General features: G+C 49.3%; 1 protein-coding gene across 2 annotated transcripts in view; it reads right to left on the bottom strand.

Annotated features, from left to right (window-relative positions):
- The window catches only part of TRAP1 (TNF receptor associated protein 1), a 48717-nt gene that overhangs the window by 23511 nt on the left and 4729 nt on the right, over positions 1–20477 (bottom strand). For both annotated transcript variants that reach the window (XM_023246827.2, XM_019821039.2), the window contains 2 exons: positions 1615–1779; positions 685–767 (listed from right to left, as the gene is read on the bottom strand). In XM_023246827.2, the coding sequence (XP_023102595.2) occupies positions 685–767; positions 1615–1779 (248 nt within the window). The remainder of the gene's footprint in view (positions 1–684; positions 768–1614; positions 1780–20477) is intronic.

Below are 20477 nucleotides of genomic sequence, written 5' to 3'. Positions count from 1 at the left end.
CCCATGGCTTTAAGGAGGGTCGAGCATGTGCGGGGAGGAAGGAGCCCCAGGGCCCAACCACCGGTGTCTAGAAAGCACCTTTACCTCAAAGAGCACTTCCACCTACACAGACACACCTCTGGGTGCCAGGGGGCTACCTGAATACAGTGCGTGACAGAACAAGGCTTGAAAGTATTCCCTAAAAAGTCCCTTTTAACTTTGGAATATCGTGCTCAAAGTTCCCCTTTGCACTGCAGCAGTAGCGAGCCGGCAGTGGACCGTTTCTCCTCTCCCACACTGCCTGTCACCCCTCACTCCGCTTCATCTACCTGCCCCCCTCGCCAAAGGGCTGGGGTCTCCCTCCCGTGGCCTCACGACACGACTTCACCACCGCAGAAACGAATCCCAGCAGGGCCCCCGTGCCAGTATCTGGAAGGGATTCTAAACTATCAGCAAGATCAATTAACCCCCAGAGTCAATCTAGCAGGAAGAATCATTTGGGCCTATCTGTCCGTGAAACCCGAATAGATTTTAGTTAAAATCCTCTTGCCCGTAGCTAAGATCCGGACCTGTCGAGATTTAATGTGTTCTCACAGCTAAGAGACTATCTAGCATTTCCCCAGAAGAGCATAAGAATCGTGTGTCCCCCCCTACCCCCAAAAATAAAAACCCCGCTGTGCTGGCAGTGATTAGCAGGTGCCACACCTCTTTCTCAGAGTACAAGGAACGGGCAACAATGTCCAGAAGCTTCTTTGTCTCGGCCTGGAACTCATGTTTGGAAATGGAACCTAGTAATGAATCACAGAAACAACCAATAAAGTGTAATTTCTATTTTCGTGGAAGAATATGCTACGTAACATCCAAACAACTGTTTCAGGTAATGAGCTTTAAACGTTTTTCACAAGAGTAAACAAACAAGGAAGAAACCAAGCCATCGGGGCTCTCAGGCAGGAGGCCTCAGCAAGGAACGAGCCAGTGGGTCCCCTCCGTCCACAGAAAGGGGCAAAGGGAGCCTCCCCCACCTCCTGCCACTCACCTGTCTTGCGGGACGGCCACCTCAAGGGAACATCGAGGCCGGCCCTTCCCGAGGTGCCTGGACGTGAGAATCGTACTGCCTCTAACAACCAGACCCCGCATTCTATTCTTCAGAACTGTGGCTTCCAAATTAATCATTCGGAAGACTAACAAAACCTCACTTCTTAACCCAAATATCACAGTGGGTGCTGTCATCTGAAAGCCAGAAATGGCCCCGCTCCACAGACTGCTCTCCCGGGCCCGGGAGCGGACAGGACGGCGTCGGAGGCTGTCCTGCGCCGGCAGGGCCAGTACCGAGTTTCCATCCCGCCTCCAAGATCGTGAGCGGACGTGCCCCAAATCCCCATCTGGGGAAGGACCCCGCCGCGGACTCCCGGGCAACCACCCGAGGGGGGCAAGACACCGGGACGGCGGTCAGGAGTCCCTGCGAAGACGGGAACAGACGATGCTTTGCTTTGGGGAACCCTCCCTCCCACGAAGACCCTCCATCCGAAGCAAGTGGGTGGCTTTACCAATCACTGCTTCTGCCCCAAAAACCTCCCCTCACAGGCCAGCAACGAGGCCACGGCTCCGCGGACCCCGGCCGGCTGAACACAGTACCCTGCACGGTCTCCGTGCTGCGGATGATGGAGTGCAGGGGCTCCTCCGTCCGGTCCTCAGCAGCCTGCGAGCTGAAGAGCCGTGCGGCGTGGAAGCTCGAAGCCAGGTTTCTCCCGGGGTTCCTGGACGGGGCTGGGGTCTGCCAAGGACACAGAGTGGCTTTTCCTGAAAAGACAAACACGCGGAAAGAACAAGCATGAAAAAGACATCGGAAACACAGCACCCTGACGTGTTTCCACCTGGCCGCTGCTGCAGGTGCCCACATGGAATTGTCCGAGGCAAGCCGCTGCCCAGAAGACCCAGTGGCACCAGGAGAAATCACAAGTGACTGAACGCTGAGCAGCGTGGGTGTTTCAGCGAAGTGTTGGGAACACAGCCTCACACATATCAAATACCAAGAAAGAGTCCCAACGCAGGGCAGAGGTGCGCGAGGCAGGCAGAGGCCTCAACCAGGCACAAACCCACAGACTCAGACACGCCTCGGCGCTCACGGCCCCTCTAGGAGCCCGAAGTAACACAGGCCAGCCTTCCTCACCCTGTGACACCCAGGAAAAGGGGGAGGAAAAAATATACACCTAAGAGGGATCCAAATTTTTACATTAATGGTCTGAAACAGTCTCACCATGTTCTAAAGAATACTTCTTGACTGCTTCTCTTCTTGTCCAAACTCTTTTAAAATTAGTACATTTGGGGGTGCCTAGGTCGTTCAGTTGGCTAAGCCTCCAAGTTCAGCTCAGGTCATGATCTCACGGTTCCTGCGCTGGGCTCTGTGCTGACAGCTCGGAGCCTGGAGTTTGCTTCAGATTCTGTGTCTCCCTCTCTCTCTGCCCCTCCCCAGCTTGTTGTCTCTCTAAATGTAAATAATAAACACTAAAAAATATACATGTAAATAATTTTAAATTAGTACATTTAAAAACCAGAAACCAGCAGATGATCCCCCCCTACCTAGTAATCAGGAAGGGGACTCACACAGTCTCACATTAGTTTTCTGTAATTTCTCGCTCAGCATGGCCAACTGAGGGACCGCTGTGAGGAAAGAAGGCGACCCCCCTATCTGACACTGAGGTCTGCAGCCTGACGTGGGCAGCGCCATCTGCCCTTGGAGACCACAGAAACGCAGATGCCTCCAGGCTCCTGGGCAGGAAACTCACCTTACTAGCAGCCCCTCAGGACAGCATCGCTCACCTGACTCCAGGCCACCAAGCCGGAGCCTGGGGTCAGTTAGGAGGTGCCTAATGCCCGATGCTTTCAAGGACACACGTCAGACAACGCAAGACACCCCGTGTCAGAGTCTAGACCTACATGAGATGCACCGGCCTGCTGGGTCCCACACACGTCAGAAAGGAATGAATTCGAATGTCCACAAAGGACCTGGAGGGTTCAAAGCCCAACATATCAACATCCACGTTCCTACAAGGTATAAAAACTTGCCTTTTCTTTAAGTTTACTCCTAGATTTACAAATAACATGACCTTAGCCTTTATCTCTATGCAGAACATCTTAAAAATGCCTACTCTGATTCAGAAAATATTCAATTTCCAAGAAGTCTGAACGTGTAATTCTCTGGAAAGAAAAGAAAGAACAGAAAGCTGGGGCACTCCTAGAATGAAATGCTACTCGGTTAGAGGGTTTGGTGAACACTCTGCACCAAGCCAGGAGTGACAAAGCCCCCGTGACCCCTGGCAGCACCTCCCCACCCCATGACCCCAGTGAGATGTCCTGCTGCCTCCTGCCAGGGACGCATTCCCCACAAAAGCTGGGCCCCTGCTCTGAAGCAGGGCAGGACTTAGGGAGAAAATTGATGGGACTGGGGTAAGGAGGAATGGGTGAGGGAGGAGACCCAGGGTCAGCCTCAGGACGGGATGTGGGTTCAAGTTCCACAGGGGCCCTGCTGACTTATGAGCGTCTGGCCCCAAGGCGGGTCCCGCATCAGAGAGAGGGGCAGCCAGAGTCTCAGTGGAGCCAACAGCCCTTCAGAAGCCCTCCTCCCCTTCCTCCTCCTCCACCCTGGGCTGACTGGCACCCCACCCTACCGCCTAGCCACAGGAAGGGACAGAGGTGTGGTGTTCAGGAGTCTTCTGCCAGTGGGAAGGTGGGAGCATAGCAGTCATCAGGGCTCCCCCTCCCCTGCCCCCCACCATGCCGCGAGGGCAACTCCCGCTGTCCCATCCAGCCCCTGGTGCCCGCATCTCCATGGGTTCAAAAGCCTTGGAGGGAGTCTCCCTGTCTGCAGTCCCATTTCTTCCAATCTGTCCCTTAAATTTCTATATGTTACTCTTCCAGCGACAATTCCAACGGTTATTTCCCCAATTCTGAAGACTCATTCCTGAACGCAACCCTGTCAACTCTAAATGCTTCCGGCTGGTACTCCCTGCCCTCCGGCAAGCAACATCCTCCAAATTTTCTGGAATCCTACCTCCCCCTGCCCCTCACACCCCCAACCTGCATGGTCACCAGCACTGGGGTACCTGTGCCCCTTTCCCCTACACCACCAAGCTCAGCACACAGGGATCATTTCCCACGTTCCTGTAGATGTACCCCGCAATCATCAGGTAACACAGACGGCCTCAAGAGAAGAAGCTGGTTTTCCACTGGTTAATTCTACTTGGAGTGAAGTACTCTTGACCAACGCATTTGCAAGAACCTACTGAACTGACCATTCACCCCCACTTTCTCTCCCACCTTGTTCTGCTAACAGAGCCTTCTTCCTGCCATGTGCTTTCCGATCCTCTCAGAAAACAGATCGCATTCCCTCAATGTCTCCCCAAATAAAAGCCATTCTTACCCCAAAGGAAACCAGAAGGCCCATGAAATCAAAAAACTCAGAGGCGATGGGCTCTCAGTATTTTGAGACTCCTACAGACGGCCTGTTCCAAACTCCAGAGGAGGGAGGGGAGCTGTCGGATGCTGGCAGGCCTTTCTACTTCCGGGTCATATTCCGTGTGTTAAGTATTTTAATCAAGAACACCTCCGCCCCCCCCCCCCCCCCCCCCGCCTCAGGGCAGGGGGAGGGGTTGAACAGGTGATGAGCCCCGGGCAAAGTAGGAAGTGCTGAACCACTAATCGGAACGCCTGAAACTAATACAGCACCGTATTTTATGTTAACTGAAACTAAAACGAAAACTGAACACATCTCACATACTCCATTTCGCCACCCAGAGCTCCTTATTCTTTTTAACGAACAAATAATACTCCACTGTAATGGGCAAGCAGTGCTCAGCCGATGGGTGTTTCAACTGTTTCTAGTCTCATGCTGTTAAAACCAAGGCCCCGAAGTGCCACAGAACTGTGTGCTGTGTGTCACCTTTCATGGACGGAAGGAGAGGATACAGAAAGACTGAGCGTCTCCACTCCTCCGTGAGGAAGAAACACAGACAGGAGTAACCGGAAACTTGTGAGACTGTTTCACGGGATTGCTGAACAGAGCACCACAGACAGCAGCTCAAACGACAGAAATCTCTCAGCTCACAGTTCAGGAGGCGCGAGGCCAAGAACAGAGCGCTGGCAGGGGTGGCTCCTTCTGAGGGTGCGCGAAGACTCTGTCCCAGGCCCCTCTCCTCGCTTCCGTAGTCTCAAGTGTCCCTTGGCTTGGACACCGCATCTTCCCTCTCTGCACGTGACTCCATATGCAAATTCCACTGTTTATAAAGACACGGCAACAGTGGATGAGGGTCCACCCTAATGGCCTCATCTTAACTTGATCATCTGCGAGGACCCTGTTTCCAAAAAGGTCCCACTCATAGGTCACGGAGGTCAGGAATTCAGTATCTTTTAGGGAGGCAACAATTCAACCCATAATGGGTATGTGGGAACAAAACGGAAAGAGTGGAGGGCTGGGGACAGGGTAGCAGAGCTGAGGGGAACGTGACGTTTCTGAGCACACCCTTTCGTACCTGACTCTGAGAACCACAGGACCACAGAGTAAGTCAGAGCAACCCGGGCATGTGGGGAACATTCACCGAGAAAGAAACAGTAGCAAAAGTGCGTAACTGTATCATCAACAGCATAAGCATCCTAACCTAAGTCGCTTTAGAAAATGGTACTGGCACCGTCTCCTGAAGTCAGCCCCAAAAAGGCCTGCGTACAATCACCGTAGCAAACCACGAGCCATCCTCAAACTGCCGGATCTGCCAAGGGAGTACCGGTGGACCTTGAGTTAGGAGCAAGGAGTTACCAACAGGGAAAGGGCCAGCTGCCGGCGCAGGTTGGCATCGGAGCAGAAGCAGGATTGTCCCACTATAGACAGACTGGGTGCAGAAACAAACATCGAGGTGCGTGTGGGGGTCCATGTACACATACTTCCTAGTCGTCCGCTGACAGGCCTGGAGGCGGGAGCTCCGGCAGCGACAGCGCCTGTCACCAGGGAGGGCGGCCGCCCCAGAACCGTTTCTCAGCCCACGCCTTGGTCAGGCCAGGGGTGGTGGCTGGCCGCCCTCCTGGGCACCAGACCTCGGTTCCCCAGGTCCCGCCAGGAAGGGATGAAGGGCTCGCAAGGAGGGTGCTTCACAAGGGCACTGGCTCCACCTGGAAGGCACTCCCAGAGGCAAAGCCCGGGACCATCTGAGCAACACAAGGAGGATGTAAGCCGATGAATAAAAGAAACATGCATGAGTCCACAAATGACTTATAAATAAATGGGGGAGGAAAGACCTCTTCCTCACAACTACAATTAATAAACGTGTAAGGAATGGTGGAAAGAAGTCACCTCCGTCGCGCAAGCGCGGCAGTCGACGCCGGTTACAGGGATAAACTGCTGTTTAAACGTCCTCAAGAAAGAGAACGTTTGCAAAATCTCCACGGGTCCACCACGAGACACCCACTGATTTCAAAGAAAAAGACCAGTGGTGGACCGTGAAGAAAATGGCAGGTATCTCCAAACGAAGTCACCCGGCAGGAGACGGGTCAACGCCTGCAGTGCCGGTGGGGTGAGAGGGCGTGGCCTCCCCGCCGGCGTGTTCCTACCAAACATGCATCTCAACCTAACCGTAAAATCGTCAGACTAACCCACATCTAGGGACACCCTGCGAAGCCCCGGGCAGTACTCTTCCCAAGTGTCGCGATCCAGAAGGACAGACAGACTGGGATGCACTGAGGTGGCATGATGACCACGCGGCCCGGGACAGAAGAGGACATCAATGGTGAAACAGGATCAGCGCCAGCACGACTGGCACGCTACTTGCTAGCACGGGGCACCGCGACTTTAGCGTTCAGTAACTGCCGCAGGCTACGGGAGGTGTTGACATTAGGGGAAACCAAGAGGAGGGGATCCCAGGCGGTATTTCCGTGAGAGCTCTGTAAAGCACAGAATATTCCAAAATATGAAACAACACCGCGAGGGACATCCTTGCACGTGTCACTTCATTTACAGCCCAGCCTGCATCTGGGCACACATCTAGAAAGTCACCGGGTCCCAGGTTGGGTCCAGTTTAACCCGTGGTTGATGCTGCCGGGTCACCCTCCAGAGACCATCGGTCTACACTCGGGCAGCACCACGAGAGTGTCACCTCACGTGGCTGCCAGGGTGATGCTGGGAATGTTTGGATCTCTGCCCATCAGTCAGGTGAGACTTTTGCTGTAGCTGTCATTTTCATTCCCCTTACTAGGAGCGAGACAGACCTGCCCTTATTTATAAATATTTACTTTTTGGGGGCGCCTGGGTGCCTCAGTCGGTTGAGCCTCTGACTTCGGCTCAGGTCATGATCTCACAGTCCGTGGGTTCAAGCCCCACGTCGGACTCTGTGCTGACAGCTCAGAGCCTGGAGCCTGCTTTGGATGCTGAATCTCCCTTGCCCTCTGCCTCTCCCCACTCACGCTCTCAAAAATAAAATACACATTAACATTTTTTCTTTTTTTAAAAATGTATTTTAAACAATGTATTAAAAGTATTTTCTTTTTTTAAAAATGTTTTAGGTGTATTTCAATTTTTTTTTATTGAGAGAGAGAAAATCCTAAGCAGGATCCTCACTGTCAGCACAGAGCCTGACTAGGGGTTTGAACTCTCGAACTGTGAGATCATGCCCTGAGCCAAAATCAAAAGTTGGATGCTTAACTGACTAAGCCACCCAGGTGCCCCTGTAAATATTTCCTATTTTCTTTTCTGATGACGGACTTTTGGTATCCTCTGACCATTCCTGCACTACAATCTTTTTCTTATTGACTTGTAAGAGCGTTTTATGTCTTAACGAAACTAGTCTCTCTTTCCCAGAACACTGTATCTAGTGTTCCAACAATCACGACCCCAGGGATCACAGGCATCACCTCCCCAACAGAAGCAGCTTGGCGGTGGGCTGGGCCGGCTGCCTCAGTCTCCCAGACACTGGTCCCCACCCCCTCGTTTTCCTCCTTCCTGTTCTGGGACCTGGGCACCACGCAGGTAAGGTCCGGGCTCCCTGTCGCCACATCCAGGAGCATCTGGTCCTTCTGGATGCCCTCCGTGAGCTCCCCCAGGGACGGCTCTCCGACCCCGTTGACCTCAATCTTGGAGAACACCATATTGGTGACTCCACACTCACGGTCGAGTGGCTGCAGGGGTTAATGGCTCCGACGGCCTGGAGGACGGTGAGCAGCTCACTGCGCTAGATGCATCCAGTGGCACAGACGTCACAGAGAGCTCCAAGTACCAGCACACCCGCTGATCCACCTTCCTCCTGAAGCCCAGGCTGAGCGTAGCCACGGATCCCACGAGGTCGAGGCAGCTGTCCTGGGCGACACACGGCAGCCTCCCCAAATCAGCCTCGTTTGGAAAGGCCTTCCTCACTAAGATTCATGCAATTTTCCCACGGCCTACTTTTCCTACTCCTGTTGGTTTTTTTCTCCCACTTAATACAATATTTGTGAAATGATTTAATATGTTGTTCGTGATGGAGGAATAGAAGTCCTCACTGTTAGGAAAAAGGAAGAAATAACCAATCCGTATTTCCAACCAGGACTTTAAAACTTTCCAGTATAATTCTGAGATTACATTAATCAATAGCACTCTTAAGAGCAAATCTGATTTGGGGTTAACTTTTCACAACGACTGTAAGAATAAACCAACAGAGCAGTAAATCTGCCCGAACCAGATACAGATACGTGACCTGCACATTGTCGGTCCTCACGCTTCCTCTATACCCTGAAGGAAAAACCACAAGCCTCAGGGCCAGGCTACAATGTCGGAGTATCCAGCTGTTTGGTGGTTTGGGGGCACACAAAATGGCAACGACAGTTTGAGTCTGACACCCCCCCACACGGGCCAGTGCTCATGCTGTTTCCTCTGCCAACGACCACATTCCTCTCCACCCGAAGTGTTTCAGGACCTGGTGTGAGGCTCTCCCGTCCCCAGCGGCTCAACCCCCTCTCTCGATGGAATTCAGAGTACTTATTTTCTATGCTACTCATTGGAAACTGCTGTTATAAACCAGCTTGTGGCACTTCTACGATTAACTGTTTGCTCGTGGAAAACATTTCACCAGATTACAACCTTTCTTAGTATCAAGCTCAACCAAGGCAAGAAGAGCCACGTTTCTCCGAACACCACAGCCCCTGGCACAGAAGCAGCTCGTTACAAACACGCAACTTACCAGCACGCGCATCGCTAGGCGCGAGCACAAGGACATCCGGTCAGCCACAAGTCGCTCAGGGCTCCTGCAGAGCCACCGGTGACTGGGAAGAGGGATTAAAAGTACAACGGCCTACGGGCGCCTGGGGGGCGCAGTCGGTTAAGCGTCCGACTTCAGCCAGGTCACGATCTCGCGGTCCGTGAGTTCGAGCCCCGCGTCAGGCTCTGGGCTGATGGCTCAGAGCCTGGAGCCTGTTTCCGATTCTGTGTCTCCCTCTCTCTCTGCCCCTCCCCTGTTCATGCTCTGTCTCTCTCTGTCCCCCCCAAAAATAAAATAAACGTTGAAAAAAAAAATTAAAAAATAAATAAATAAATAAAAGTACAACGGCCTATAGGGGCCGTCAAGGAAGGCAAATGAGTCAAAACACACTGGGTACTTTTATTTTTTATCACTCTTCTCTACGTCAGCCACTGAGCTTGCTTACTACGGTGTTGCTTCAAAACAGCATGTTAAGTAAGTACTGCACTTTAGACGCAGGCATACTTAGTATTTTAAGCTGTGAGCAACAGGCAGACTGTTTTCCTGGAATTACTTATCCGAAATGCACAATCTCCCACTTACCACGTGTGATATGGACAAGAACAATTTAACTTTTTGTCTTTACTGCAAAGAGCGCCACTTCCAGCATGGCGGGGTCACAGCCTCCAGCCAAACTGCCTGTGGAGGACACCCAGGAACTTAGCAACCACACAAAAGGGCTCCCTAAAGGCTCTGGAGAAGTCAGCCAGAGCAGGCAGACCCTCAGGGAGAGCTGACACGTGGAAGAAGAGAACAGCACGGGAGGAGGGCACGTTCAACCCAGGGCGGCTGACACAGACACGGCCCCTGAGGAACCGGAGGCGGCACTAGGGGAACTGTAAAAGGTGCAGAGTGGGGAGTTGGAGAGGGTCCCAGAAATGAGAGTCAGAGAGACGGAGTCCCCAATTCTGGGAATAAATTCTTCTAAATATCTGGCTGACCCCCTGAACTGTGCGTGGGGGACAAACTGCAAATAGCCCAGTTAAGGCTAAAAGAATCCAACTGCTGTGTTTGCAGCTGGGGTCCAACCAGATTAATAATCCACTTTAAAACAAGAGAGGGGGCACCGGGGAGGCTCAGTCGATTAAGCATCCCACTCTTGATTTCAGCTCAGGTCATGATCCGAGGGTTGTGGGAGTGAGCCCTGGGTCGGGCTCTGTGCTGTGTGGATCCTGCTTCGGATTCTCTCTCCCTCCGCCCCTCTCTCCTGCTTGTGTGCGCTCTCTCTAAAAAAAATAATAATAATATTGGGGCACCTGGGTGGCTCAGTCGGTTAAGCGTCCGACTTTGGCTCAGGTCACGATCTCGCGGTTCGTGAGTTCAAGCCCCGCGTCGGGCTCTGTGCTGACAGCTCAGAGCCTGGAGCCTGTTTCAGATTCTGTGTCTCCCTCTCTCTCTCTGACCCTGCCCTGTTCATGCTCTGTCTCTCTCTGTCTCAAAAATAAATAAACGTTAAAAATAAATAAATAAAAATAAAAAAATGATAAACAAATAAATAATAAAATAAAAATAAATTTAAAAAAGACAACTCCAGAGTTGGAGATTTAAGATCCCTCTCTCAACAACTGATAGAGTGAAACCAAACAATAAAATAAATCCAGATACAGACTGTTTGAGCTACAGTAGGAAACTCTGACTGGATACTCAGACTACACACACCAAAATACGTTTCTTTTTGAAAAGACAATTTCTTTCAAATGCACATGGTATATTTACAAGGAAAGAAGGTAAACTGGACCACAAGCCTTAATAAATTTACTAGGACTAAATCAATACAGAATAAGCTCTCCAAACACTACAGAATTAAGTCAGAATCAGTAATAATAAAATAGATAGGAAACCCTAAGTATCTGGAAATTAAACCACATATATTAAATGATCCATAGGTCAAAGAAGAAATCACAAGGATATCACTAGATAATAATGAAAATATAGTATGTTCAAAGTTGTGGGATCACCCACAGACACACCTATCAGGAAACTTACAGCTCTAAATGCTTATGTTAGTAAACAAGTCTAAGATCAATGACTTAAGGTTTCACCTTAGAAAAAAGTACAAAGTCAATCCAAATAAAAGAGAAGGGAGGTAATAACAAAGAGCACAAATTTATGAAACAGAAAATAAATGAGGAAAATTAGCCAAGCCATAGCTGATTCTTGGAAAAGATCAACGAACGTGATAGACAAACTCCCAAACTGATAAAGAAAAGAGTATCAATCACTAACATCAGGAATGAAGGTGGGGTTATCATTACACACTCTACACACATTAAAAGGACAAAAAAGAAACATTATGAACAAGTTCATGGCAAGAAATTTAACAACTTAGATGAAATGGATAAATTCCTTGAAAAAAAAGGGAAATGTATCCAGGGTGACAGAGGTAAAACAGACATTCTTAACTGACTTATATCTAATAAAGAAATTAAATTTGCTTTCCAAATTATTGCCATGGATGAAATCCTAGGCCCAGAATTTTTACTAGGGAAAAAGAAACTATTTCAGAAAACAGAAAAGGAGTGAAATATTTTCTGACCAGTTTTATGATGACAACATAACCCGAGTATCAAAGTCGGCTAGAAACATTACACATGCACAATAGAAAATAAGAGACCAGGGGCGCCTGGGTGGCTCAGTCGGTTAAGCATCCGACTTCGGCTCAGGTCATGATCTCGCAGTTCGTGGGTTAGAGCCCTGCACCTCTGACAGCTCAGAGCCTGGAGCCTGCTTCGGATTCTGTGTCTCTCTCTCTCTCTGCCCCTCCCCTGCTCATACTCTGTCAAAAATAAACAAAGATTAAAAAAAATAATAAAGAGACCAACATCCCTTATGGACATGGAGGTCCTTAAAAATTTAGCGAATCAAATCCCACGATATGTAAAAATGATACTATATCACAACCAGGGGGGTTTTCTCAGGGATGCAAGGCTGGTTTAGCACTAGGCCATCAATCGATATAATTTACTATATGAATAAATAACAGCAAAAGAAGAAATGGTACTAATGGGCTCGGGATGAGGGAGCAACTGAGAACATGGGTGCGGCAGGCCACAGACCGCAGGCCCACCTGTAGGAGGCAGCAGCCGCCACTACACTGCAACCTCTAGATTCGAGATTGCTGCCATTGTAGAACGCAGGCCCCAACTCGTGGAACCTTTAATTTTTTTGAAAGAAAGAAGCAGCTCAAACATTTATGTGAAATCTTTTAATGTTTGCAACTATACTTTTAAAAAATGTTTCGATCATGGGGCACCTGGGTGGCTCAGTCAATTAAGTGTCCGACTTCAGCTCAGATCATGATCTCACCATTCCTGAGTTCAAGCCCCGCGTCGGGCTCTGTGCTGACAGCTCTGAGCCTGGAGCCTGCTTCAGATTCTGTGTCTCCCTTTCTCTCTGCCCCTCCCCCACTCACACTTGCTCACGCTCTCTCTCAAAAATACACATTAAAAACATAATTAAAGGGGTACCTGGGTGGCTCAGTCAGTTAAGTGTCCAACTTCGGCCCAGATCATGATCTCACGGCTCGTGAGTTCGAGCCCTGGGTCAGGCTCTGTGCTGACAGCTCAGAGCCTGGAGCCTGCTACGAATTCTGTGTCTCCCTCTCTTTCTGCACCTCCCTCGCTCATGCTCTGTCTCTCTCTCTCTCTCTCTCTCTCTTAAAAATAAAAACATTTAAAAAAAAATTTTTTTTTGATGTTTGGACCAAACAGAATTTATTTATGGCCAGACTTAGCCCTTGACTGCTAGTCTGCAAGTCTTTTCTAATCTTCTAATCTTGAAAATAAAGCCCTTGGGAAAGTTTACCAGCAAAGAAAGAATGAATATAGCTTTAAATAAAGGCTCCCACTCCTGTTTGGTAGAAATGCATCAGGAGACGACTTCTAAGGAATTAGATGGTCTTTATGACCTTGGGGTAAACAGAGGTTGGCAAACTTTTTCTGGACAAGGCAGGTGGTTAAATATTTTAGGCTTTCTGAGCCCTGTGGTCTCTCTCACTCAACTCTGCCATTACAGGAGGCAAATGGCCACAAATGTGTGAAAGTATAAGCATGTCTGGGTCCCAAAAAAACTTTACTTACAAAAACAGGCTGGGAGCCTGACCTGACCCACAGACCTTACTTTGCAGAACCCTGGGATAAACCACAAAAGGGAAGACTGGTATATTTGACAAAATTAATAACTTCTGTTCATTAAAAAACAAAAACAGACACTAAAATGAAAAGTGAAATGGTAAAGTGCACCTGGGTGGCTCAGTCGGTTAACTGTCTGACTCTTGGTTTCAGCTCAGGTCATGATCTCTCAGTCTGTGAGTTTGAGCCCCACCTCAGGCTCTGTGCAGACAGCTTAAAGTCTGGATCCTGCTTCAGATTGTTTCCCTCTCTCTCTCTGTCCCTTCCCTGCTTGCAATCTGTGTCTTTATCTAAAAAATAAACATTTAAAACAATTTTTACAAAAAAAAGAAGTGGGGCGCCTGGGTGGCTCAGTCAGTTAAGCGGCCGACTTTGGCTCAGGTCATGATCTCACGGTCCGTGAGTTCGAGCCCCACGTCGGGCTCTGTGCTGACAGCTCAGAGCCTGGAGCCTGTTTCAGATTCTGTGTCTCCCTCTCTCTGACCCTCCCCTGTTCATGCTCTGTCTCCCCCTGTCTCAAAAATAAATAAAACGTTAAAAAAAATTAAAAAAAAATAATAAAAAGAAAAAATACAAAAACACCTAAGTCAACCAGTCTGGAAGAAAAGATGGGGTGGGGGCACCTGGGTGGTGTATCAATACAATGGGATTAGCAGCCAAAACCAATGAGCTACACCTTTAGCATGAATAAAGCTAAGAAAAAAAAAGCTGACCCAAGAAAGTCCCATCAGAACACACACAGTATGATTTAATAAACTGTATGTGCTTATACAAAATTAGATACATATATATCCATACAAAACAAAAAGCAAAAGAGTAAAAACCACTCTCTCTCAAAAACAAACTAACATCAAAAAAGTGGGGGGTTGGGTGCCCTGGGTGGCTCAGTCAGTTAAGCCTCTGACTCTTAATTTCGGCTCTGGTCATGATCTCGAGGTTGGAGCCCCGCACTGGGCTGACAGTGCGGAGACTGCTTGGGATTCGTTCTCTGCCCCTCCCCCACTTGTGCTTTTTCTCTCCCAAAAATAAACAAACATTAAAAAACAAAACAAAACAGAAAATTCAGGTCAGCAGTTCCCTCTAGGAAAGAGAGAAGAGGGTGCAGCAGGAGCACACAGGCCTTCGAGGGACCTGTTATCTCCATTCCTTCAACTGGGTAATAAGTGTTCATTTGATGCTTTTTTATAAAACTGCACACACATATTATATGCATTTCTTTTTATGGGATGTGTGAGGCGGGAAAGGGAGAGGATGGAAGGAAAGAAGCTTCAGCCTCTCGGGGTCACGGAGCTTGCAGACGCAGAAATACGCACAGCCCCTCGGAGCCCAGCCTGACCCCCATAGCGTCACCCATGGGCCACAGCATGGCCGGGACGCTGCACCTCAGTGAAGCCACCCGGAGCAGGGAGCCCTCGCTGGAGGCCACCTGCAGGTATGAATGGAAGGTAAGTGCAGGAAAGGAGGGAGTCAGGCAGGGTCTGGCAGGCCCCACAACTCCATCCGTGTTCCCCGACCCAAGGCTCCGCCCCTGCTGGCGCTATGCTCTGGCTCCGACCAGCTCATTTTCACACGAAGGGGGAGATGGCAGCAGAGCCGCGCTCTGGGGCGACTTCCACGGTACTTCTGGCGACCCCGTGGGGGCACCGCTCCAGGCAGGAGGAATCGGCCTGACCCCGTGGAAGGAGATTTGGCCACGCTGGCCAGGACCACAAATACACACAGCCTCTCATCTGGCGATTTCGTCCGGGAACTTCCCTCTGTGGGTACACCTGAACTTGTATGTGACGACAGAGCTGAAAGGCCACGCACCGTAACACTGTACATACCAGCAAATGCCTGGAGACCACCTGAGTGCCCACGTGCTGAGGACCAGTAAATAAACCATGGCGCCTCCCAGCACGGAGGGTGGCTGCAAAGAGAGGAGGGAACAGCGCTGCTACGGGAAGTCTCCAACAGCTACTCAGCGACTAAAACACAGATTATGTAGTGTCATAGAAGACACGTGTTTATCTGCACCTCCTGTATCGTACAGACCTTGGCAGACATACAAGCAACTCCTAATGGAGACAACCTCGGAGGGAGAGGGGAAGTGAGTGGAGAAGGGGACCATGCCGAGAGCAAGACTTCTCAATGCATACCTTCTGAACCAATCAAATACATATAATTCCTCAAAACAAACCCTTAAAGACATAAAGTGGCTGTCACAGAAGGGCCAGCCCCTTCCCACCGACTGTCAATGCCAGGGTCACGCAAAGGCCTGTACAGACACACCAGATGAGGATCCGGGGTAGAAATCCCCGCCCTCCCCCAGGGGTCAGGGGCCAATGACCAAGCTGAGGGTCAGCTGAAGATCAGTATACAAATATGTATATAACGGAATACTCTGAAGCAGAAAAATGAGGCAAGTCTCTGTAAAGTATCCTGATGTTCAATTACCTCTAAGACATACTAAGGAAATAACGTGGCCCAGAACAGGGGTTTGCATGCTCCCACGTGTTTAAAAACATATATGCGTGAACACGTACACGGAAAACTACTCTCATAAGCCAAGCATATCTTTGTAAGGACACTCAAAAAACTGGCTTAAGGGGGCTGCCACCAGGAGGGGAACTGGTGTCTGAGGGCAGCAGTGACAGAGGTGTGTTTTCCACTGCACACACCTTTGTGTCTTTGGAATTTTGTGCTATGTACATCAGTAATCGATGCACAAAATAACCTATTTATAAAAATTACCCAGTTACAAAACACACCAAAAAATTTACTAGGGACATAAAAATATTTGCGAAGGGATAGAAAAAGCTTAGGGAAATGTCCCTGAAGACGAAGAGTAAATATTTAAAGACATCAATTCTCTGGGTGCCTGGCTGGCTCAGGCAGAGGAGCATACGACTCTTGATCTCAGGGTCAGGAGTTCGAGCCTCATGCTGGGCGTAAAGTTTACTTAAAACTTTTTTTTAAACTATGCAACCTAATTCTTAAATTCATATGGAAAACTAGATGTGCACAAATAGCCAAGAATTTTGAAAACCATGAGGAAATATGATTAACTGTGTTAAAGCACATTAATTTTTTTTTAACTTTTTAAAAAGTTTACTTATTTGTTTTGAGAGAGAGAAAGCAAATGGGGTAGGGGCAGAGAGCGGGGAGAGATAGAGATTCTCAAGCAGGCTCCACACTGCCAGCGCAGAGCCCAAAGCAGGGCTCGAACTCACGAAACGCAAACCATGACTTGAGCTGAGATCAAGAGTCAGACGCTTAACTGACTGAGCCGCCCAGGAGCCCCTAAAGCATATTAATTTAAAGCTACAGTATTAAAGTTAATTTCCTCTCTCACTTATTAAATAAAAAATTCCAGATGGACTATAAAAGTGCAAATAAAAGCTGAAAGTACTAGAAGAAAACAGAAGAGGTTTTAAGAACACCTTTACGGAGGGGCGTCTGGGTGGCTCAGTTGGTTGGGCGTCCGACTTCGGCTCAGGTCATGATCTTGTGGCTCGTGAATTCGAGCCCCGTGTGGGGCTCTGTGCTGACAGCTGAGCCTGGGACCTGCTTCGGATTCTGTGTCTCCCTCTCTCTCTGCCCCTCCCCCCCACACTCTGTTTCTCAAAAATAAACAAACATTAAAAAAAAAAAAAAAAACAGCTTTATGGATATAATTGACCCAAAGTATACAAGCCACTGGGCTTTAGCACATTCAGTTGTCTGTCCGTCACCATCATCTAGTTCCAGAACATGTTATCACCTCAGAAAGAAACCACATACTCATTAGCAATGACTCCCCCATTCCCCCATCACCCAGCTCTGGCAATCACGCTGTGGCCCTAGAGATGTGCCAGTTTAGGACATTTCGCATAAATGGAATCATACTACACATGGTCTTCCGGGCCTGGCCTCTTTCACTTAACGTAAGGTTTTCAAGGTTCGTCCACGTTACGAGGTATCACAGCTCACTCCTTTCTAAAGCGGACCAATATTCTGTTATATGGCCAGACCACAGGTTTAGTCCAGGCAAGGGACAACTGGGGTGTATCCACTTTTTGGCTGTGCTGTGAACACTGTTGTACGAGTTTCCGTGTGGATCCCTAGGAGTGGAACTGCTGGGTCGAATGCTAGCTGTTTAACCGTTTGAGGAGTGCAGAGGGCTTTCCAAAGTGCCATACCACCTTACGCTCCTGCCCGCAGGGAGAGCTCTGATTTCTCCACACCCTCACAGATGCTACGGTTGTCACCCACGGTTTTTATTCTCGCCGCCTGAGTGGGGGTGAAGGGCCACCTCACTGTGGTCTTGATTTGCCTTTGCCCGCCCTACTGATAGTGATCTCGGCATCTTTTTCTCTAATGATTTAAGAGCGAGGAAACTCTTCCTAAACAAGACACATAACCCTCGAACCATAAATTTATGGAGCACATAAAAATTAAAACAAATAAGATAAATCTTAAAAGTTCTCATCACAAGACAAAAATTGTTTATGTCAGGTGATGCGTGTTCACTAGACTTACTGTGGTGATCATTTTGCGATTAATGAATATCAAATCACTATGGTGTATGCCTGAAACTAGTATGTCCGTTACATGTCAGTAAAAAAAAAAAAAAATTAGAAAAAATTACATATATGGGAGACACCTGGGTGGCTCTGTCAGTTAAGCGTCCAATTCTCGATTTTGGCTCTGGTCAAGATCTCACGGTTCGTGAGTTCGAGCATCAGGCTCCACCCCGCTCCTCCCCTACTTGTGTGTGTGTGCGCGCATGTGCTCCCTCTCTCTCTCAAAATAAACAAACTTAAAAATAAATACATACATACATACATACATGGGAGTGCCCGGCTGGCTCAGTCAGTAGAGCATGCAACTCTTGATCTCAGGGTGTGAGTTCGAGCCCCACATAGGGTATAAAGCTTACTTAAAAAAAAAAATACACATATGAACAATTAAGAATCACACTACCAAAAAAAAAAAAAAAAATTAAAGCGGACAGGCAAACGCACTACGAAAAAAACAACGGAAAACGTGGCAGAGGGCCAGCTTCCTTACGAGAAGGTCACTGACAGATCTGCGATAAAAACTCCCAAGAGCGTAAGAGAAAAACGGCAATTCCCCAAAAAGAGAAACATCAATGGCCCTGAATCAAAGACAAAGAGGCTTTACCACCCTCAGGACTAAAGAGATGCATTTTAAAACCCGACAGCATTTTCACTGTGAGACTGACAAACTGTTAAAATGTGTTAGGCTCGCGCTGGCGAAGGTGTGAGAAGCGGCAGGCGGTCGCTCCGCAGGCCCGTGACGGAAAGCAAACGTGGCAATGACCCGGACACCCGTCAGGAAAGGGCGGCGTGAGGGGGCCCCACACGGCGGGGGGCGGGACGGCAGAGCTCTCGGCAGCGGCAGCGGCAGCGACGGGAAACGGACCCCGAGACACATCACAGGACGGGTCGGGAGGCCCGGGGCGCTGTGCCCAGGGCGGAGGCTTTTTCGGGCACCACCGCGCAGCGCACTGAGGATGGAAGGTTTTTTTTTCCCGGTACCAACTAGGTCTGGAAAACAGCCTTTCTTCTCCTCGGCAACAAAAACTTAGGATTTTTCTCAGAAAACTCTCTGAACTCAACACCTCGTCTCCCCCATCGGCCAAATCTCAACCCGAGTCACACTGAGCCGGAAGAGACACACTTCTGACCTGATTGCTGTGCAGCGCGACCGAGCACTGGCTCCGGCCTCCGTGCTGTCCCTGCAACGTGCCGGCCCGCTCCTGCCTCGGGACCCTGGCACGGGCTGCTCCCGCGGCTCAAGCCACCCTTCCCGAGCCACCTTCACCTTCTTGCACGCTTTGTTTAGCCAGGAGGCCTTCCCTGACCGCCCTGTTTCTGTCAGGCTCTCCTTCCCGCTTTGGTTTCTTCAGAGAGCGCAGCCCCTAACACCCACGCTGCATTTACTTGTCTCCACCCCAGCACCTTCCTGGGCCAGGGTTCTTGTCTGTTTTGTCCCCTGGGAGGCACCAGAGCGGTACCGGGAGGACAGGAGGCAGCTGAGATGTGTGTTAAATGAAGTGATATTGCCACACCACGTGGGAGATGTTCTGGCGGACTAAACCTGACCGTCTCACGTCTGTTTTCCCCATGATGATGCTAGAGTCCGAGCAGGTCACAGGTCAAAACTTGTGACCCACCAAGTTTGGTGGCTGGTTCTGAAATCACTAAATGTAGGTTAAACCAGAAATTAAAAAAAAAAACAAAACAAAGCAAAATGGAAAGCAAAAGAACATATCTCATGATAAAGGTATTTACAAAAAACAAAACAAAAAAAGGTAAAGGCATTTACAAACTCATCTAAGCAGGCACACATACTTGTATCACACACGTATCCTTGTATATAGCAAGTCATGATATGGACGCATTTCTTACAGGGAGCTTATGACAACAAAAGCCTCAAATTGACCCATCTCATTTCAGTCAACACATTTCTAAGTTTAAAGCTTTGGCTTCAGGGGTGCCTGGGTGGCTCAGTCGGTTTCTGCTCAAGTCATGATCTCACATTCGTTTGAGCCCCACGCTGGGCTCTGCAGTGACAGCAAGGAGCCTGCTTGGGACTCTCTCTCTGTCCTTCTCTCTGTTCCTCCCCTGCTCACATGCAACGCTTTCTTAAATAAACTTAAAAAAAACAAATATTCTAGAGGGCTACGCTGAAGCACCAAAAATGCAATTCAAGAACATCGTGTGGCTTTGAACTTAAAACATTTCATTCGAACATAAACCGGGGACACTTCATTGGTCCCAAGCCAGAATTTTGGTTTGAGACAGCAACCACCGCCCTGCCTCAGCGAGACTCTCCTTACAGAAATCGCCTTTCTTACCCGGTGTCTGACTCTGGGGCAGAGGCGGGAAATGTCTGTTTTCTCACCAGCCTCACTGCAGGTCCTCACCCCACTTCCTTCAAGCAGCCATTTCCCTTAGTCAAGGGGGGAGCAAAACGCTTGGGAGATTCCCCCCGCCCTTAATTCTGGCCACCTACTCGGCCAGCGACTAATACGGCCTTTGCTAACCTCTTACGTTTCGGTTGGTCTGATCTTCTGCAGATGCACTCAACCCCTCTGGTCCTAACCCAGCGCCTCATGCCCAAGGCCCAC

This window comes from Felis catus, chromosome E3 (genome assembly GCF_018350175.1).
Source record: "Felis catus isolate Fca126 chromosome E3, F.catus_Fca126_mat1.0, whole genome shotgun sequence".
Taxonomy (NCBI): domain Eukaryota; kingdom Metazoa; phylum Chordata; class Mammalia; order Carnivora; family Felidae; genus Felis; species Felis catus.
The sequence above is the reverse complement of the archived record's forward strand: the minus strand, read 5'-3'. Positions and strand labels throughout refer to the sequence as shown.